Source organism: Taudactylus pleione, unplaced genomic scaffold (assembly GCF_031769625.1).
Source record: "Taudactylus pleione unplaced genomic scaffold, aTauple2 ptg000162l, whole genome shotgun sequence".
In the NCBI taxonomy this organism is placed as follows: Eukaryota; Metazoa; Chordata; class Amphibia; order Anura; family Myobatrachidae; genus Taudactylus; species Taudactylus pleione.
In genome coordinates, this window is record NW_028284564.1 from 64,836 (window position 1) to 85,546 (window position 20,711).

Genomic DNA, 20,711 nt, shown 5'->3' on the forward strand with positions numbered 1-20,711 from the left:
AACTCTGTTCGTGCTTGGTCTGTTTCGGCTGAGCTTACGGTGTTCAGCTTTCATCTGCGGTTGTTCTCTTGCTAGCAGTATTCCATTCGATTTACGCTGTAAGGTGTGGATTTTCTATGGCTGTTTAGCAAGGAGCCTTGATTGTCTCCTCTGCTCTACAACACTTGATCTTCAGCTCTTGCCTTTCCATTAGGCCTACGGTTCTTGGTGATCCCGGTTTTCGGTTTTGCCAAGGGTTCGGCAAGTTCTCCGCGCTTGCCACCCGGGAGGTTGGCTTTGGGACGTCCCCACTGTCTTGAACTCCAGTGTCCCCTAGTGGATGAAGGAGAAAACAGGATTTTGGTACTTACCGATAAATCCCTTTCTCCGATTCCACAGGGGACACTGGACGCCCGCCCAGCGCTGCGTACCTGCCATTTTGTTTGGTTTCTTATAAGGTTGTGTGACTGCATGTGTTCCCTGCAGTTTGTTCCTCTGTTCTCCCTCATTCGGTCTTGTTCCGTTCTGTGGTCTCCTCCTTCTCCTCGTTTTCCTATGGTCCTCCGTCTCCTCTCGGGCTCAGTTCTTAAACTGGGGCTGATGGGGCATAGAGGGGGAGGAGCCAGTCACACTTCTGAATTATTTAAAGTGCCAGGCTCTACTCTACCACCGTCTATACCCCACTGTCTTGAACTCCAGTGTCCCCTGTGGAATCGGAGAAAGGGATTTATCGGTAAGTACCAAAATCCTGTTTTCTATCCTGAAGTACCTCCCACAGGTCATGTTTTCAGGGTATCTGTCTGTGAAAACAGGTGGGATAACTAGTGGTGCAGCAAAATAGGTTAACTCACTTGTGCATGATTAAAGAAATGTCCTGTTGGGGTTTTTTGAAGATTGGAGATGAAAACACCTGTGCCATGTAATATGCACTTGTGTTCTAAACTTGAGCCTCCATAGCAGTCAATGAGGTGAGTATCCATCTTCGCTACATTCAAAAGATATTAAAGACGCAATATGTGTAACCCTTTAGACCAGTGTTTCCCAAACTGTGTGCCGTGGCTCCCTGGGGTGCCTCGGGACACTTGCAGGGGTGCCTCAGGTTTGTGGTCCAGCACCAAATCAACTTATTTATGGTCAATGTAATGTAATTATGTGGACAAACAGAAGCGCAAACCTGTACACCACTACATAACTGAACCTAAGGATGACAGGTAAGAGCAGTTTACTTAATCATTTCTTTCCTCAAGAGCAAACTTTTGGCTTAGGGGTGCCATGAAAACAATGCGGATACTGTAGGGTGCCGTGATTCAAAAAAGTTTGGGAACCACTGCTTTAGACTGTTATGCTAGTTGCTAAAGTTATTTGATATACATGTCAAATGTGCTTTTAATGGCAAAGAATGCTATAGTGAGATTGCACTGCAAAATCTAAACAGTGGTCAATAGTGGTTTGTCACTTACAAAAACTTATTGTATGGTTTCTTACCTTTGTAATTCTTCTGTTTTGAAGTCCAAGTATAAGCATACTAAATATTTGAAATGTTTTCATTTTCCAGAAATATCTGTATGTGGGATACATTGGTAACACCTGCAAATAGTTTAGTTCATGGTAAGTAACGTTTTCTTTTGATTAGGCAGTGAATGTTTTTTAATAAAATTTCCTTTTATGTAGTTGCTTTAGCAGACAATCAAACTCCTTAGAAATTGGATGCTATGGGGGGAATTCAATTAGCCAAGATATATAATTGGAGATAAAAGGGAGGTAGCAGCCTATTTCTGCCAATACCTGGCTTAACGTGTGTTAACTCGTGGATTTTTTTTCGCGTCTCATGATACCTGAAAAGAAATCCTCCTTAAGTGGGGTTAATTGAATAGCCCGGCGATCTATTCGCTCGCGGTAAATGACCGCACCTAATTGAATTTTCCCATATTTCTTATCAAGGCTATTTTTTGCAGTTCATTATTTTTTTTGTTACTTATACCCCTTTTACACTGGAGCTAAAACCCGGGTTATTGCAGGGTTAACCCGGGCAGGTCCTTGGTGTAAAAGGGGTGAGGGTTGGATCGCCGGGTCGAGTGACCCGGCAATCCAGCCCAGGTAAATAGGGTTTAACACGGGCGTAGCCCGTGAAACTTAGCTGTGTGTACGGTACACTCCGGGTCTTGATGACCTGCAGTGCACCGCAAGCCGGACGATTGGTCCGGCTTCAGTGGCGCTTGGAGATGACGTCATCTCCAAGCGTCCACTTTCACGCCGGAAAAGCCGGGTCTATGCAGACCCGACTGCGGTGTGAGCGGCGCCGACTCGGGAATATCACGAGTCGGCTCCGGCTAAATTCCAGGTCTGATCCGGATAGGAAACCTGTTCCAACTTCGGGTCAGACCCGGAATTTTGGTGGAAAAGGGGTATTACTATGGAGAACTGCACACCCTTTCCCATTTCACACCTATGTTTCCCAACTTCTTTTTTTCCTACTTATTTATCTCATATAAAAATGTGTATCAAAAGCTATGGTCAGTCTTGTTTGTCTAGACTAGGAACCAAATGATTTATTTTTATTGTTGTCTACAGCATCCCAGCATTTTGAAATAAAGGTTTATTTTTTAAAAATAAATACATTTTAAAAAAATAAAAATGTATAAAACGATAAATGTGTGCACAGCAATGTAACAGAATTGTACTTTTTTGTCGATTTGAACATTAGTTGGGATACTAACTAGTATGCTGATTGGGCTTCAATTAAGACACACTCATTAACATAATTATGATAAATATATACATACAGTACACTGTTCATGTGTATCTTATACTGTATTTGGAAAACGGTTTTGATAAGAAGAACAAATACATGTATGTATTTGGTATAGTTAATGTTTAGACATATTTATCTTAGGTCGGGCCTGGATATTTGGTAGAGATAATTACACAAAACAAGCGATTTTGCACGGATTGCATAAAATTTTATTTAATTTTTATTTATTTTTTTTAATAAAAACTGATTTGATTTAAATCAGATTTTTGGGATTTATATAGGATTTTTTTATTACATTTTTTTTATTTAAGCAAACATTTTAAATTGTTAAACGTTTATTTAAAAAAATATTTTTTTTAAAAAAAAAACTTTTTAAAATCATATCGTTTTTTGATTATTTTTTTATTTTTTTTAAATCCAGTTTTAGCAACCCTGGATGTTGCATTCTGTATTGTAACTTAATATGGATATATAGTGGTCATGTTGACATTCATAATCTGTAAGCACTATGGGGACCCCAGAACGCCGGGGCATCGGCAAGTACGCTACTTAATACATTTCACGGGTGCCAGCTGTAAAATTCTGATTAATCCTAATGTTTGCAGGTGTACTGCCAGCGCGCATTAAATGCTTTAAGTACTTGTTGATGCGCTGGTGTTACAGGGTCCACATACTGCTTGTCGACATTATGAATGGTTACAAGACCTACGTCTCCCCTTAATTTGTACTGCATAACCTTGCGCTTATCCCCAGCATATGGATAAAATTAGTTTGTAATTATTATTTTGCTCAATTTGCAGCTTTCGTGTGCCATGATAGTGGCGCAACTGTCATTACTTATGCACCAAAATGTCAGCTTTTAATATCGGGAGGCAGAAAAGGATTTACTTGCTTGTTCGACTTGCGTCAGAGGCAACAAAGACACGTTTTCCAGAGCCATGATTCTGCAGTCAAGGCCATTGCCGTAGACACAACAGAAGAGTATTTTATTACTGGATCTGCAGAAGGCAATATTAAGGTATGTTGAATATTAACCACTTAATTGCCCAAATGAAATACACTTAAATGTAATGCACAGTTATACAATATGTGTATCTTTTTTGGATCCACTCTTTTTGATGTCTTAATAGAGGCTGTCATGTTTTCTTATGCACGTTGTGGGTCATGTCTCGGGTCGATCAATATGGCAGCCTGCACAAATATTAATAATAAACATGCTGAGAAATGAGCAGCACTGCATCTAGTAACTGCATTAATGGTCTATACTTGTTCAACGTTCCCTATTTAACACATGAATGAAAGTTAATTACATTTCTCTAGAACTTAACATCCAAATGATATAAACTGTTGTTGTAATATTATACTACCATGATCTTATATTTTACTATGACTTCATTTTATAGGTTTGGAGCCTAACAACTTGCAGTCTGCTGCACACTTTCCTAAATGAGCATGCACGACAGTCCATCTTCAGGAATATTGGCACAGGGGTGATGCAGATAGAGACTGGTCCAGCCAATCACATTTTCTCTTGCGGAGCTGATGGCACTGTCAAAATGAGAATATTGCCAGACCGTTTTAGTACAATTAATGAACACCTGAAAAATGATTTAAAATTTGTTCTCTGAGCCTTTATTCTGAATTATTTAAACCTTTGGACCCTTGAGTGATTATAAAATGCATTGTCCTGCACTAGCAGCGAAAGTGGATTACATTGTAACAAATCCAATCAGAAAAGTGGCCGGCAGATGAAATGTGCAATGCTTTACAGACGTGCCACAATGATGATGATGATGATGCTTTGCGCAGTTAATATTTATTTTTGTGAATCTCCGTTTTGTTTTTTGTTTAGCCCTTGACGCACTGATGCCTTAAAAATTATTAACACAATCATTCATCATTTGAATGTAGTGTTGCCTAAAATAGGAAATTGATAAATATGTAAAATATGGTATATACATATATTCATACATACTTGTACTGCTGCTGAAGTTTGTTTTTTTTTTTTTCTAAAAAAAATTGTTTTTTTTAAATGTTTCAAATCTGCACATTTGAAAAATATTTTTAATGTGTGGAACAGTTGGACAGTATGATTTAATCATCATTGTTACATATAAACATATAATATATAATACATTAAAATTATATTTTAGGGCAATTAAAGATCACTTAAGAAATTAAATAGAATATGCTGTTAGGTAAAAATGTACCTATGTAAATTATTTCCTGGTTTAAACTCCTGCCTTCAACCCCTCCCTGTGTATTTGGTTCACCTTTTTTTTTTAGTCTATAATGATCTTTAAAAGCACTTAATTATGTATAACTGCTTTACTTGATAGAATGTTTTATGTGTAAGGCTTATAGAAAGGAGATAGAGATATTAACTGTCTCGTAAAGTTTGCTCTTTTTTTTTTTGCCAAAATGTAAACTCTATACTTAAGATGTATGACCAAAATGCTAAAAGAGCACAAACAACCTGAACTTTGTACTGCTCCATTTATGTTTCTTAAGGTATATTTTCTTTACCATGGATGCATATGTTGAATATAATCATTGCTAACCAAATTCAATGTTTCTCAGGCGTGCTCAAATCTGCATATATGTTATCGCTAAAAGCAAAGATGATTAAACACTTACTGGCTAATGTAAACTGAGTATATAAAAGGTATTTTCCAGTTGACTGCTCTTGTCTTCAGGCTACTATGTGTGTGTGTGTGCGTGCCCTTCAGGTTTTTGTTTTGCAGAAACACTGATAAATTTATAGATCTGTAAAGCTACGTTCACTTTTCTTCTAATAATTTTCCTACTGCTGTTTCTGTAGGGTTAGATAGACAACAAAATACATCTCAATTCTTTATTTTTATTGGCCAGCTGAATTATTGTAAGATCCACAGTAGCCAGTTTTGTGATTTTAGCAATAACATATGAGAAACTGCAATTGGGAGAGGTTGGGGTTTAAGACACATATGATGGCCTAAATGAATGGTCATAGGTGATTTTTATAACATTCTCAGGATTTGATTTTTCTTTTAATTATTCTATTAAAGAAGACTTTGTAAGCTATATTTTGATTATTTAAACTGTTTGAAAAGTCACAAAATTCTGAATTTAAGCTTAAGAGGTGCAATAACTTATATAGTAGATAATGTTCTTCAGTTTAAATTACATTTGTGTAATACTACATAAAAATTGACCTTAACTGTGTGAATAATTGACTGTTTTTAAGAATAAAAAAAATCACCATAATCAACTGCTAAAATTTTGGGAACAATTGTGTGTTTTAATCTCAGAATTTCTAAGGAACAATTAAGAAATTATGTGATTTTTGTCCTGTACTAATTAGCTATCTTTTAAATAAACGTAGAGACCATTCAATGCAATTTGACATTGGTGCTTTTTAGAATCTGATGCTACTGTATATATGTATATATGAAATATATAAGACACACAATCGCACACAAATATATACTTCATTACTTTGTGTTCCTTGCTTCAGCACTAATTAATCTTTCTAAAACAATAAAAGGCAGAATGCCATACTTAGGTGTTGATTGTTGTGGGGGGTTTTTGCTGGTTTTCACTATCATGACTGAAATGCTTGTGTGTAGGAAAAGCAGGAACTTCCCTTTTTCAAAGGAGGGTGGCATTGAGTTTTCTGCAGTGTATGATGTTTGTGTCAGCAGGTCACCAGACAAGAGCTACTGAGGGGCCACATCATTTGAAACAGAGGATTTCTCTCTTTCAAATGAGTGTGTCCCTTAGTTATTTGAAGCCAGGATGGAAAAGATCCTCCTCCTCCATCCCTGGACTTCTTTATGTTTTGGTGTACAATTGGTGGGTTATTGCCAAGTGATTTACATTTATCACCAGATAAGGGTACCTCCAGGTCTGTAACTGCTGGAAAGAGGGGATAGGGGACTTTCAGATCTTCCATCCCCTGTACTTTTTCCTGTTGTGCAGAGTAAACTTTGTCCCTCTCTGACATCACAGTACACTGCAATGATCACATTACAGCCTGGCCTCCTCCCCACCAGTAGTAATAACTAATGGGGTCTAGGTAATGAAGTATGTTTTCCATATTTTTTTTCAAATATCTTGATTACTAAGTGGAGGCTTATAGAAGTTGCTCCTTCCCGGATTGTTGAAGCACAACATTTAAAGGGCAGTGCTTTTAAGAACAATAAAAATGTTTTGCCTTTTTGAATTTTGGGATGGTCTGGGGCTGTTTTGCTAGATCTCGAGTCAGCAACTTGCACAGAGTGACTGGTTACCCTGAACCAAAAGGCCTACAACAGCATTTTGCTGCACCATGCAATTCCCCCTCTGATCTATGCCTAGTTAGTCGAGGGTTCCCAAGACGAGAAGCCTGTGTTTACTTTAGTGGTGTTATCTCACTTATGCATTTGTCTCTAAATCTGGCGTCCTAACTATTCTGTTGTCCACCAATGCCGAGAAGGCCATCGAGTAGACTGTGATTTTATGGCGGGTGTGCTATCATCATATCATCTCCCTTTATAAGTTATCCCTCTGCCCTGGTCAAAATTATTGTCTCCTTCTCTACCTCCTTTAACATCTGGAACGTTACCTACAAGGTTGCCTCCCCTCCCCATTAACTTATCTACTCTGCATGGACGTCCTGGCATGATTAAGTAGGCTTAAATCCCAACATTTCTGGTTTCGGGTTGGATATAGAGAATTTAACCTGGCCCTTTTTGGCGATTACCTTTTAGCCATGGTCACTAATCTGGGAAATTCCCCGCCAAAGTTGATGACACAATTCAAACTCTTCGGAACACTTTCCAACTTCAAAATAAAATAAACCAAATCCATGGGCTTGAACCTTACAATGGATGCTTCAATTGCAGAAGGCCCCAAGCATGCCCTTTCCCTTTATCTGGCACCTTTAACGTTTAAAATACCTAGGGGTTTCTCTTACAAAGGATTTGATTTATATATGCTAATTTTAGCCCTCTTTTGTCTAGATTATTATCTGAACTGCAGACTTGGCAATTTTGTGCATTATTTTGGTTTGGTAGACTTGGGTTTCTAAAGATGAACTTACTCCCTAAAATATCTCTTCCAAGCTCTCCATTTACTAATATGTTATTTCTTATGGGGTGGATGATAACCCTGTCTGAAACTTGTACTTTATAGACTCAAACAGCATGGCGGTATTCAACTCCTTAATATATGTGGCTACTACCACGCCACTTTACTCAACCCAGGTCTTTGGGGCATATCCAATTAGGTACAAGTTTACCATAAATCTTGCACCTGCTCGATTTTTCCCACAGGTGAAAGATTTTTGGTATTCATTTGGCTGATGGGTTTTGATGTTTTGAGTGCCTCCAGAGCAAATTTAATTTTTCCTAAAATCCGTATTTTGATATCCTTGACTGCAGAATTTTTCTAAGTTCATTCAATGGATTTGATTATTTCTGCATAGAGAACCTGCAGCTGTTTCTCACCAACAGGGAAGAAGTAACAGAGTAAAATGTAGCGCTTTAAGTGGTACTGCAGCTTTCGGAGAAAAACTAAGCCAAGTTACAGTGTTCTTTATTGTCCTGACAATTGCCTGGAGAATGTGTTTATAATAAGTACATAGTTTAACATAAGAAGGGAAACCAGTTTGTATTTTTTTTTTTTTTTTCATTTAACTTACTTTGATCAGTTACTTCTATAAAAACTTATAATCTTTAATACTGTATCTATTTTTTATCCATTTTTATAGATTTTTTTTGACAGAATGTTAAGGTGACATACATATTTGAAGACATTGCATCGTTTGCAGGTAGTCTCTGTTTTCCCTTGAACTCTCCCTGGCACTCCAAGACACGACATGGTGCATAAACTGCACAATCTGACCAACGATCTATCGTGCACAACTTAAAGATTTGCATATCTTTAGATTGTGCGTGATATATAATGGTCTGTCAGAGACACACAGATGCATGCACAGATCAGTGAGATCTGTGCAAGCATCTGTGTAAAAAAAAAAAAAATGACATGCCCCTCCCCCCTGTGTATGATTAGGAATAAGCAATTAGCTGTGATAAGTGATGTACGGAAACAGAACGGCACGGTTGTTTTGTTGAACATATATTTTAATACTTTGCTATTTTTCATTCTTTTTTTCATGTTCTTTCATTTTATAGTTCACCTATTTTAACTTATAACATTTATATATTTAATGCATGCCAATAAAGTTTACAACTTTTAAATTATATTTTTGTGGTCACTAGTGCACCCTCTATACTACTTACCTTTCTCTTCTTATTTTTGTGATACCTAGTTTTTCCTGAAGCCATTCACATCCACTTGTCCAAGTAGTAATCTACGGATACCTGTAAATTAAAAAAAAAAAATCCATACTCTTCAGAAAATAAAAAAAACTAATTGACCCGGAGCAACGAACAGGTACTTTTCTGTAAGGAAAATACTTACCGAATTACCACTCAGCCTTGGGATTTAACTATAGATATCCCGGTGCTGAGCGCTCATTGGCGGAGAGAGGCGAGCCTTCCGCCTCTTAGCCAAAGAGCGGTTCACACCATTGAAGTCAATGGTGACAACCACTAAGGTTAGGCTCGCCTCTCTCAGCCAATGAGCGTTCAGCACCGGGACGGGATTACTATAGTGAAATCCGTCCACTGAACAGTCATTCGGTAAGTACTGTCCTTAGAGGAAAGTACTTATTCGCTGGTCCAGGTCAATTTGTTTTTTTATTTTTTGAAGACTGCAGATGCCTACATGGATAGAAGAGATAGAGGTGAGCATGGATTTGTGTTTTTTTTTTTTTTTTTGTTTGTTTGTTTTTTTAATAGATATCCGTGGATTTCTACTTGGATAAGTGGACGTGAATGGCTACAGGGATACTAGGTGAGTATGTGCGAGTGTGAATGTCAGTGTGCATGTATGTGTTAATAAACTTGTACAATCACGTGTACTGTACATGTGTGTACTGTCTTTATTTTTAATATTTCTTCTGCAGGTGAACTACAGGTATCAGTGGGACAGTACTTGTGGTTCTCTAAGTACCAGCATGTGACTGAGGCTTTCTGTTACCTGTAGTTCTACTGCAAAAGACAAAAATGTTTACTTTCATTTGCACCACATTGTTACACAAATCAACCTGCCATCCACCACTCCAGGTGTGCTGTGGATAGCCCTGCGCTATCAGCCCAGGCCTGGGGTGCCCTAGAGAGTGGGACCCCTTTATTGGGGGTGGGGGGGGTGTCCCCACCTCCCCAGGGATTCCCGGCCTGGGCTGACTGGAGGTCAAGGGTAATGCTTTGGCCAGAGGACCCGGTGAAAGGGTTCCCCTGGCTGTGGCATTACTCCCCTGCTAGAAAGAGCATGGTGCTGCTTATGGAAAATAAAGGGGACCCCTATTCTTTATGTCCCCTATATTTACAAAACCAGGACCGGCTCAGCTGAGCCAGTGCTGGTTGCGCTAAATACGTCTTTTGTCCCCTGTATTTTCACAACCAGGTCGTCTCTGAAAAGCCCATGGCTGGTTGTGCTTTAGGGGGTGGGGTGGGGAAAAATCTCACTGAACCGTCCATGCATCTGTGTCAAAAGTGACGCTGGCAATGTGCGGGTCCAAACGACATATCGTTCAGGCATACACTGAATGATATGCTGCTGATCATGTATGAAATTGACAGATCTTACCTGCTGTAGGTAAGTTCTGAAGATACGACGGACGACCCGCGGGTGTGCGCATCGGCATCGTAGTTAACATACAGTATTATGCACGATCTGTCTTTCTGATGCAGCGGAATCTGCCAAATCATGCATATTATCGTCTAGTGTGTAGGCACCTTTACCACTTTGTTGGAATTTTGCTATCAGTTACCTGTTGCCAATGGCAACATTTAGTGGTGTCAGTTGGCCATTGAGACATTTAAAGACTGAGATATACCCAGTTGTAGGAAGGTATTGATTCCTGCTCCAGGAGCTGCTTATCCTCCTTATGTATATCAGCAGGTGCACTTTGGGGAGTTATGTAGTCGCGGCATGGGAGTAATGATACATCATTATCCACCCGTCGAATCCTGACGCTTGGCATACCGAACGAAGGTAAGCCAGGCGTCGCGAGCGGACAGCCGCGGGGGGAGGGTTAGGTTTATGGGCTTCCGAGGGGACTTAGGGTTAGGCACCCCCCCCAGGAGGGTTAGTGTGCAGGGAGGGGGGGGGGATTCGGTTTAGGTACCCTTAAGGGATGGTTGTTGGGGGCAAGGGAGGGAGAGGGGTAGAGTTAGTGTACTTACCTGCCCTGTCGGGATCTGCGCTGTTCGGGGTGCTGGCGTTGGGATTTCAACCGCTGGGCTCACGTCCGGCGGTCATTCATACCAATCCTCTTTGGGGACCACTTACTGTGATTCGGGACTTTTTGGCTCAATGCACGGCAGCTGAGGTGTGGGTTACTGTGTTAACTTGGTCACAGGCACAAAACACTGAATGTTGCAAGTGAGGATATTTGATGCTGAAATAGCTCTTAAATAAAAATGTTTGGTGCACACAAACAGAATAAAACAATGAAAGGCACCAACTGTTCCTAAAAAGGGAAAAACTGCCAACTGCTTGTAGGAGTGCTAGGGCCAAGAATAATTTTGTACAAAAATAAATGTATACAAACAGCTATTAAGTAACAAAATCTGTACAATTATTTAATAATAAAAAACACTAATCACAAAGAAGAAAACCAACATGCAGCGATCACATATAATAGAGATTACCGTATAAAATCAATAATACATCACCTGTTCACCGATGCAAGAACTATACAGAGAAAAGAGCAGAGGACTGAACTATGTGGGACTCCCACGGGAAAATTGGATGAATGTGTGGGATGCAGTTTATAGACTGGCGGACTAAATGCCACTGGTCTATATACCGACAGGGGACTTAGGCGCCTATTTTAATCCCGAGGCAGGAACACCGAAGGACGACAGCCGGAACGAGGTATGTCCGGGGTGTCCTTAGTGTTTGCCGCAGTGGGGGGAGGGTTAGGTTTAGGGAGTGTGAGCAGGGATAGGGTTAGCAGGATCTTCTGTCGAGATTTGAACGGATACCCCGAAGAGGTAGAAACAGAAGAAGTGGTTGGCAAGGTATGAGGTGAACCATGAAAGGTCAGTGGCAGAGATGCCAATAGTCTGAAGTGTTCATAGGAGAATATGATCCACAGTATCAAAGGCCAAAGAGAGGTCCAGGAGGATGAGCAGGGAGTATTAGCCCCTGGATTTGGCCGACGCAAATAGTTGGGTGAATTTGGCCGCCTCCACTTGGTGAAGTGGAGGGGGCAGAAGCCAGATGAGGAGGATCAAGCATAGAGTTGTTGGAGGGGTAGCTGGTGAGATGGTTGTAGACAAGCTGATCTGGGATTTTGGAGGCAAATGGGAGAAGAGAAATTGGGCAGTAATTAGAGTGCCAAAAAAAAAAATCTATATTTCTTCGGGTTCCATAGGGTCCACAGGAATTACCTTGGGATATATAGTTTTACGACGTCCATTGCACCAAACCGCAAAGCTTTGGAGCTCCCAGCATGCACTGGTCCTCCCTATATTCCCCTGCTCCCAGCCACAGGCATTAGTTGTTTCGTTTGGTGTGCGGCAAGACTCACCTCTTATACAGTGGGACTGCTAGGCAGTCCTAAGCTTTTTTTATTTTTTTCTTACCTTTAAAGTTCAGAAACTACATGAGTTTAGCAATACTGGCACCTGGATGGACGCTCTACTGCGACTCCATCTACCTCCGCCGATGGCCGATACACCAGATCGCTGTGTGCCCTGAGTTTGTGGCCGGCCTCAGCATGGCTTAGCTGGTAGCCGGAAGACGCTGAGGTCCGGGACTGCGGTTGGGGAAACAGATGTCATGTAAGGATTCCCTTCAGGGAATCATGCGCAAGCTGTCCCCAGCCACTGGTGTTGAGATGCATCAGAGCCCGCTGTGTGTGAAAGACGTACTCGTAAAACAGACTATTCCTCACTACGGCGGTCGGGGCCTTATCATCTGTTGCCGGGGATGGGTGGCAAGACGCACTGGTCGGCGTCTTGCCACTTTTCTAGTGTAGCGTACCGGGCTGTCAATAGACGCAGCTTAGGGGAGATTAGCGCTCCCCTGGCCACTCCTCCGCCCAGACGCTAACTTCCAGCTAAAGGATTCCAGCGTCAGGTATAAATGACCACCTCGTGCATAAGAATCGCGCAGTTTAGCGTTTGCTCAACTGCTGCAGCAGAGTTCTTAGAGGTTTGGGTCAGTCTCGCTGTATACCTCTCCCTTGGGTTTGGTACATAGCATACTCTATATCCTACCTTCCCCCGCCGGGGGTTGGTTTAGTTGATTGAATAGACATTGCGGACGCAGTTGCGTGCCTTTATGCATTGAATGTGACACTGCCAGCTGCTGTATGTACACTGCCTATGTTTCATCAGGTATTACTATTCCTGTGTTTCCCCTTGTCCTTTTGAAGGTAGGGTGCGTTACTGATAGTAAAAAGTCACATTACTTTGTATTGCATTATTCTTTCTATTATGTCAGTTGATAAAGAACTAAGGGCCTGATTCAGACCCAGACGCTATGCTGCGCTCGCTCGCATTGAGCGATTTTTCGCAATCTGTGTATGAGTTGCAATGCGCCAGTCATTGCGATGGGAAAGTGCTCGCCTGTAGACAGCAGTTGGGCCGCTATTTTGAGTGACAGTGCCGTTTGTGGGTGGTAACGGGAAGGTGCTTGAAAACGGGGGTGTGGATGTGCGTACGCAGGTGTGCCTGACCGTCAGAACGGTGTTTAATGGGTGTGCATAATTAGCAAAGTAGCGTCATTACACATGTGACTAGGTTGTACTTTATAGAAAAAGGAGGGGGGTTTAACCCCCTTTTGTTCCTCAGCACACTGAATAATGCTTGCAACAATAGATGAAGACTATATGGTCATAGAAATTCAGAGATATTGGTTGCAGGCATTTGCAAATACATGGGAAGCTGCTAGGCCACGTCATGGCTTCTCTGTCACTAGCAGTCCCTAACACTAAGGGGTTCACGGCCGGGGCACAGTGCACCCTGAAAAACATCCAGCCCAGGACCCCCCCCAGGGCATCACACGAAAAATGGAAAAAGAGTGACAGTGCAGTGTAAAGTATAGATGTGTAAGACTAATTAATAAGTGTTGAAAAAAGTGGTTAAAATATGTGAAATATTACATGAATAAAATACAAACATAACAGGTGATGTGAAAAGTAACTATGTGTATTAAGTGGTGATGCCTTGAGGAGGCCCAGCCAGACCAGCCCCGGGGGCCCTACGCCCAAATGCTCACCCAAAATGTAAAATATACCAATTATAAGGCCTCATGATAAAGGCACATATACATTTTGTCAAATGTAAGGCCTCCTCATAAAGGCACATACATAAATGCATCCAAATTGTGAGCCAGCTTACCTGGGAGTCACCCCTGGGAACTCCAACTAGCACTACTAGAACCAGCATGTCCTACTAATGCTGGCTCCTTCATGCAACTCATAACAAACAAACAAAAATGGCAGCTGCTCAATCAATCTAGCAGTACTAATCAGAAAGGGAGGGGTCATACCAAGTAGAAAAAGGAGGGGGGTTTAACGTGAACCCCTTAGTGTTAGGAACTGCTAGTGACAGAGAAGCCATGTGCTAAGGAACAATAGGGGGTTAAACCCCCCTCCTTTTTCTACTTAGTATGACCCCTCCCTTTCATGCACCTGATTAGTACTGCTAGATTGATTGAGCAGCTGTCATTTTTGTTAGGTTGTATTTTAGCCAGAACTGCTCGCAATGTTGTGGTGGGAAAAGGCTACCACAAGCACTGCGAGCAGCTCCGATGGCTCTTGATGTTCCCGATTAATCCTAAAACTGCCGGAGATGACTTGTGTTGCTAGTGGCAAAGGGTTGTCTTTATACAGGTGCAAGCGTATAGTGCAGGTGCTCGCTATTTAGTGGGCGGCTTTACATGACGCAGTGCGAGCACATGATTTAAATAGCTGGCCCCTTTTAGCCAGCGAGCAGATGCAAATGGCATCCGGGTCTGAATCAGGCCCTAAGTTCTTCGGTACTGGTGTTTTGTAAGTCCTGTGCTACAGGTTTATCAGAACAGGATGTGAATCTGGAAGGGTTTTGTAAAAATTGCAGTAAACAGGTGCCTGGTGGGCCTGTTACTGCTGCAAATCCTGTATCAGCTATGGAACCTTCTTGGGTGGCTGTCACTCCAGAGGTACTGTCGTTCCTATTAAACAAGGTCACAGAGGTGACGGACTCCAGCTTTGGAGTTACCTCAGGCTATGGGATTTCCACAGCGGGCTCTCCCTATGGGGGTACCCCCTATGAATGTTGGGTGGCCTGGGGTGGTCCGCCCCAGTCAAGGGGTTTGGTCCTCTCCTCAAGGGCCTAGGAAAAGAGGGCATAAGAGTAGTCATATGTTTCCTCCAGAATCAGACCCGGTTGATTCATCAGAAGAGGAGTCTCGGGTATCTGAGTCAGGCTCATTGAACGATAATTACCAATCCGTGGTGGATGTTCCTGCCTTGGTGAGGGCACTGAGGTCTGTGCTCAATATACATTAGGAGGAGGTCCTATCGGCCTCTAATGAAGTGGTCTTTAGATGTCAGGGTGTGGCAAAAGATTATTTTCCGCACTTGGGGCAACTAACAAATCTTTTTTTCTGAGGCATGGGAGACCCCTTGCAAGTCTTTTTTGTCTACTAAAAAGATTGCAGCTAGGTACCCATTTGCGCCGGGAGCATGTAGCAAATGGGAGGTTTCCCCCACAATAGACGCTCATATTACTAGAGTGGTTAGGAGTGCTACATTGCCTATCCTAAAGGCATCTTACCTAAAGGACGGTGTGGATAGGAAGCTGGACAATTATCTGAAGACAATTTTTTTTTCCATATCAGGGGCAATTGCCAGACCAGCCAGGGCGATAGCCTGGGTAGCTAAGGCAATCGAAGATTGGACCAAATCTTTGGCTGAAGCGATTGTAGACCCAACAAGAGAACAGAAGTTTTTGCTGGGTCAGACACAGGAGGCTTCTGTATACTTGGGTGAAGCAGGCATCGATGCAGGTATAATGGCATCGAGAATGTCTGCTAACTCTGTGGCAGCCCCAACGACCATATGGTTGAAACCCTGGAAAGCGGATCCAGGGTCTTCAAAAACGCTAGAATCCATGCCTTTCACAGGTAAGGTGCTCTTTGGTCCAGGATTAGATGAGATTATGACATCACTGGCTACACCAATGTCTGCAAAATTACTGACTACGTCTACTTCCAGAAGACAGTGGCCATCCCGGTCCTTTCGGTCGCAAGAGACAAAGAAACAGTCCTCAGCTAAGAGACAGCAGTCTCAGAGAAAGGGACCACCCAGAAAGTCCTGGGAAAGCAAGCGTCCAATGTCTAAACCAGACGGTAAGCCTGCTGGCTGATGGGGCGGGCCTCCCCCTGAAGGATGTTGGGGTTGGAGGTCAACTGCTACAGTTCTCCCAGGCCTGGCATCAGACGACCATGGATGCCTGGGTACGGGAGTTGATAGTTCGCGGCTATACCATATTATTCAGAAGCTGCCCCCCTTGGAGGTTCGTGGTTATGGATTTACCCCAGCACCCAGGCAGAGTTCGGGCCTCCAGGATTCGGTGGAGGCCCTTCTGAAGGCAGGGGTTGTCATCCCAGTCCCTGTGATGGAACAGGGAATGGGTTACTATTCAACCTTATTTTTGATCCAAAAGCCCAATGGGTTGTACAGACCTATTCTAAATCTGAAAACTTTCAACAAGTTTGTGAGGACACCAAAATTTCGCATGGAGACATTACGGTCAATCATGCTGGCAATGGAACCAGGAGACTTCATGGTTTCACTGGGATTCAGGATGCATGCATGCATGTCCCAATCACAAAACCCCACCAGCGATTTCTCAGGTTTGCAGTAAGTCAACAGCATTTGCAGTTCCAGGCTCTACCTTTCGGGCTGGCCACAGCGCCAAAGGTGTTTATGAAAGTAATAGTGGCCATGACAGCCTGTCAGAGGGTGGGGAGCTGTCATAGGTCAGCACACTTTCCAGGGAAGGTGGACAGACCTAGAAAGCCATCTGCCAATAAATGTATTAGAGGTCTGGGCGGTGCACAGGGCATTTCTTCAGGTGCAGGTCCTTCTTTGGTTCAGATATGTCTAAATTCAGTCAGACAACATGACGACAGTGGCATATATAAACCATCAGGGAGGCACACGAAGTCCAGCGGCTATGAGAGATGTGGCAGGGATTCTGCTGTGGGCAGAAAGCCATCTTCCAGCGATAACAACTGTGTTCATCCCAGGAGTGCTCAACTGGGAAGCAGACATCCTAAGTCGCCAGGATATACACGCCGAAGAATGGGCTCTTCATCTGGAGGTGTTTCAAACCCTGGTGGACAAATGGGGTCTACCATAGGTAGACCTGATGGCATCACGTCACAATTACAAGGTCCCCAGGTATGGGTCCAGGACAACAGACCCCTCAGCAGCCTTCGTAGACACTCTATCAGTAAGATGGAACTTCAAACTGGCATACCTGTTTCCTCTGATCTCCCTCCTCGCAAGGGTGGTCAGGAAGTTAAAGCAGGAAGGCGGCAGGGTAGTGCTAATGGCTCCTGCCTGGCCCAGGAGCCATTGGTTTGTGGACCTGAAGTGTTTATCAGTAGACAATCCATTTCCACTGCCTCTGCGACAAGACCTGCTAATGCAGGGTCCATGTCATTACCAGGATTTACCCCGACTGGCTTTGACGGCTTGAGTCTTCCGTGTTAAAAGCCAGGGTGTTTTCTTCGCCTGTGATACAGACAATACTTAGGGCATGGAAAACCGGCCTCTGCCCGCATATATCACAGGGTTTGGTGGTCATTTTTTCTGTGGTGTCATAACAGGAAATACAACCCTAAAATATTTAAGGTGGCTAGAGTGCAGGGGTTTCTCCAGGCCGGATTGGACTTGGGTCTCCGACTAGCCATCTTGAGAGTTCAAGTGTCAGCTTTGACGGTGTGGTTCCAGTACAAAATTGCTTTTCTGCCGGATGTCAGAACATTCATGCAGGGGGTACTGCGACTGCAACGTCCATTTTTCCCACCAGTAGCACTGTGGGATTTGTCTCTGGTTCTCAGGGCGCTTCAAACACATCCCTTTGAACCTTTGGATAAAGTGTATTTGAGATGGCTGGCAGCAAAAACACTGTTTCTCCTGGCCATCTCGTCTGCTCGTAGGGTGTCTGATCTGGCAGCTTTGTCATGTAGCTCCCCATACTTGGTATTTCATCTGAATAGAGCTGTCCTCCGTACCAAGGTGGGCCATCTCCCAAAAGTAGTTTCCCGTTTCCATATTAATGAAGAAATTGTGGTGCCGGCCTTCTGGCCTGTCTACAGTCGAAGCTTTACTTGATGTGGTCCGAGCTCTCAGGATCTATGTAGATCGGACTAAGGCCATCAGGAGAACAGACTCATTGTTTGTGTTGTATGGATTTCACAAAAGAGGCTGGCCAGCCAAAAATCAGACGTTGTCTCGCTGGCTTCATATGACCATCTCGCAGGTCTATATGCAGACGGGTTTGCCTGTACCTAACAGGGTGACAGCCCATTCTACTCGGTCTGTAGGACCATTATGGGCAGTAAGACAGGGCGCCTCTGCTGAACAGCTGTGCAAGGTGGCCACCTGGTCTTCCGTGAATACGTTTATAAAGTTCTACGCTTTTGATATGTACGCCTCCCAGGATGTTTCCTTTGAGCGGCAGATTTTCCTATCTCCTCAGGAGCGTCCCCATCCCTAAGGACTGCCTTAGGATGTCCCAAAGTAATTCCTGTAGACCCTATGGAACCCGAAGAAGAAATACAGAATTATGGTATGAACATACCTGTTGATAATTATTTTTCTTCGAGGTCCACAGGGCACCCTCCCTGACGCATCTGACCTCAGAGGGACCCAATTCTTAAGACTATATATCGCAAGATTCTGCCTCACCATGACCATGTGTTCTTCCACTTCCCCCCTCACTCAGTGTCTACCTAATCCTCTGCTCTGCCCCCCTCTTCCACTTTATCCTCTCCCCCTTGCTTCCTTCACCTACTCCTTCTTCCCTTATCTCCCTTCCTCTGTCTGTCTTCCTCACTCTCCTCTTCCACTACTACACTTGCATTCTCTTTTACCCCGCCATTGTCCTACTACACCACTGCTATTCTCTCCTCCAACCCTCCTCTCCATGCCACCTCATCCCAACACCATTCACATTTCGCTAAACTCCTTCCCTACTCAGTGCCTAAAGGTTCCCTTCCCAACACTGGTGCCTGCACAATCTCTCCACTCTATTCCTCTCGGTCCCCAAAATTAATCTCACATACTCATTACAGTAATCCTCATAATCTCATTCACATCTCTCCCACAAATACTGTCCCTTTATCCTGTGCCCTCTGGAATGCCAGATTGGTCTGTAATAAACTGGTTCCCACCCATGACCTTTTCATCTCCAACAACTTGCATCTCCTTGCCATTACTGAAATCTGAATATCACCCTCTAACACCACTTCTGCTGCAGCTCTCTCTGGGAGCCTCACTTCTCACACCCCCCTTGGCCGGGGGTCGCCATGGTGGTGGTGTTGGGGTCCTATCCCCTTGTTACACCTACCAACTTATACCCCCTGAACCATCCCTTACATTCTCTACATTTGAGGTTCATGCTATATGCCTCTTCCAACCAGTACACCTAAGAGTAGCTATCATTTACTGTCCCCCTGGCCCTTTCTCCAAATTCCTTGACAACTTTGCTTCTTGGCTCCCTCACTTTCTCTCCTCAGACCTTCCCTCCATTATCCTAGGTGACTTCAATATTCCAATTGATATCCCCACTGTATCCTCTGCTTCCAAACTCTTTACCCTCACATCCTCATTTGGCCTCTCCCAGTGGACCTCCTCACCCTCCCATGTGAGTGGGTATTCTCTTGATCTGGTCTTCACTCACTGCTGTGATATTTCGGATTATTCCAATTCCCCTTTCCCCCTCTCTGATCATCACCTTCTCTCTTTTAACTTATCCCTCTCTCCTTCCCCTCCTCTACCTCCTAAGACCACTATCACTAGGCGTAACATTGACAGTTTCTTTATCTTCCCTACTTGACTCGCTTCTCTCCCCGTTGTGCTCTCTCCTGCCCTGAACAAGCTGCTTCCCTATACAATGCCCCCCTTACTTCTGATCTTGATTCTGTTGCTCCGTCAATCACTACTCACTCTCGCAGATCCACACCTCAACCCTGGCTTTCCAAATGCACCAGATATCTGCAAAATGTTCACGAACCGCTGAGCAGTGGAGAAGGTCACACTCTACGGCAGATTTTCTCCATTTCAAATTTATGCTCTCATCATACAGTGCTGCCCTTTCCCTCTCTACATAGTCATATTTCAATCGCCTAATCTGCTCCTAGTCCTCAAATCCCCAGTGTCTCTTCACCACCCTGAACTCCCTCCTCTTCCCACCCACTCCTCCCCTTCCCTCCTTGCTTTCTGCCCTTGACTTTGCTACCTATTTCACATCTAAAATTGACTCCATACGTCAGGATATCATTTCCCACCAGTCCCACAGCACTATACCTCCTCCTCTTCCGGATCATCCCTCCCCTTCCATTTTACCTACACTGACATCCTTCTCCCCTGTATTAGGAGTGGAAGTCATGACCCTTATCCAGTCCCCCCCCCTTCCACCTACCCCCTTGACCCTATCCCTTCACATCTCCTCCGCTACCTCTCTCCTTGTGCCTGTTCCCATCTTGCCCACTTCCTCAATCCCTCCCTCTTATCTGGCACTGTTCCTTCATTCAAACATGCCCTTGTCTCCATTCTCAAAAAAACCTACCCTTAATCCTTACACTGCCAACAACTAACCGACCAATTTATCTCTCCCTTATGCATCCAAACTCCTTGAGCGTATTGTTTACAACCGACTTA

At 43.4% G+C, this 20,711-nt stretch overlaps 1 protein-coding gene across 1 annotated transcript in view; it reads left to right on the forward strand.

Moving 5' to 3' along the window:
* Window positions 1–6,111, forward strand: part of LOC148521421 (dmX-like protein 1) — a 69,873-nt gene extending 63,762 nt beyond the window's left edge. Inside the window, exons 16-18 of the mRNA XM_088475142.1 lie at window positions 1,535–1,587; window positions 3,532–3,749; window positions 4,135–6,111. Of these exons, the coding sequence (XP_088331268.1) occupies window positions 1,535–1,587; window positions 3,532–3,749; window positions 4,135–4,359 (496 nt within the window). The 3' untranslated portion in view covers window positions 4,360–6,111. The remainder of the gene's footprint in view (window positions 1–1,534; window positions 1,588–3,531; window positions 3,750–4,134) is intronic.
* The last annotated feature ends 14,600 nt before the right edge of the window (window positions 6,112–20,711 follow it).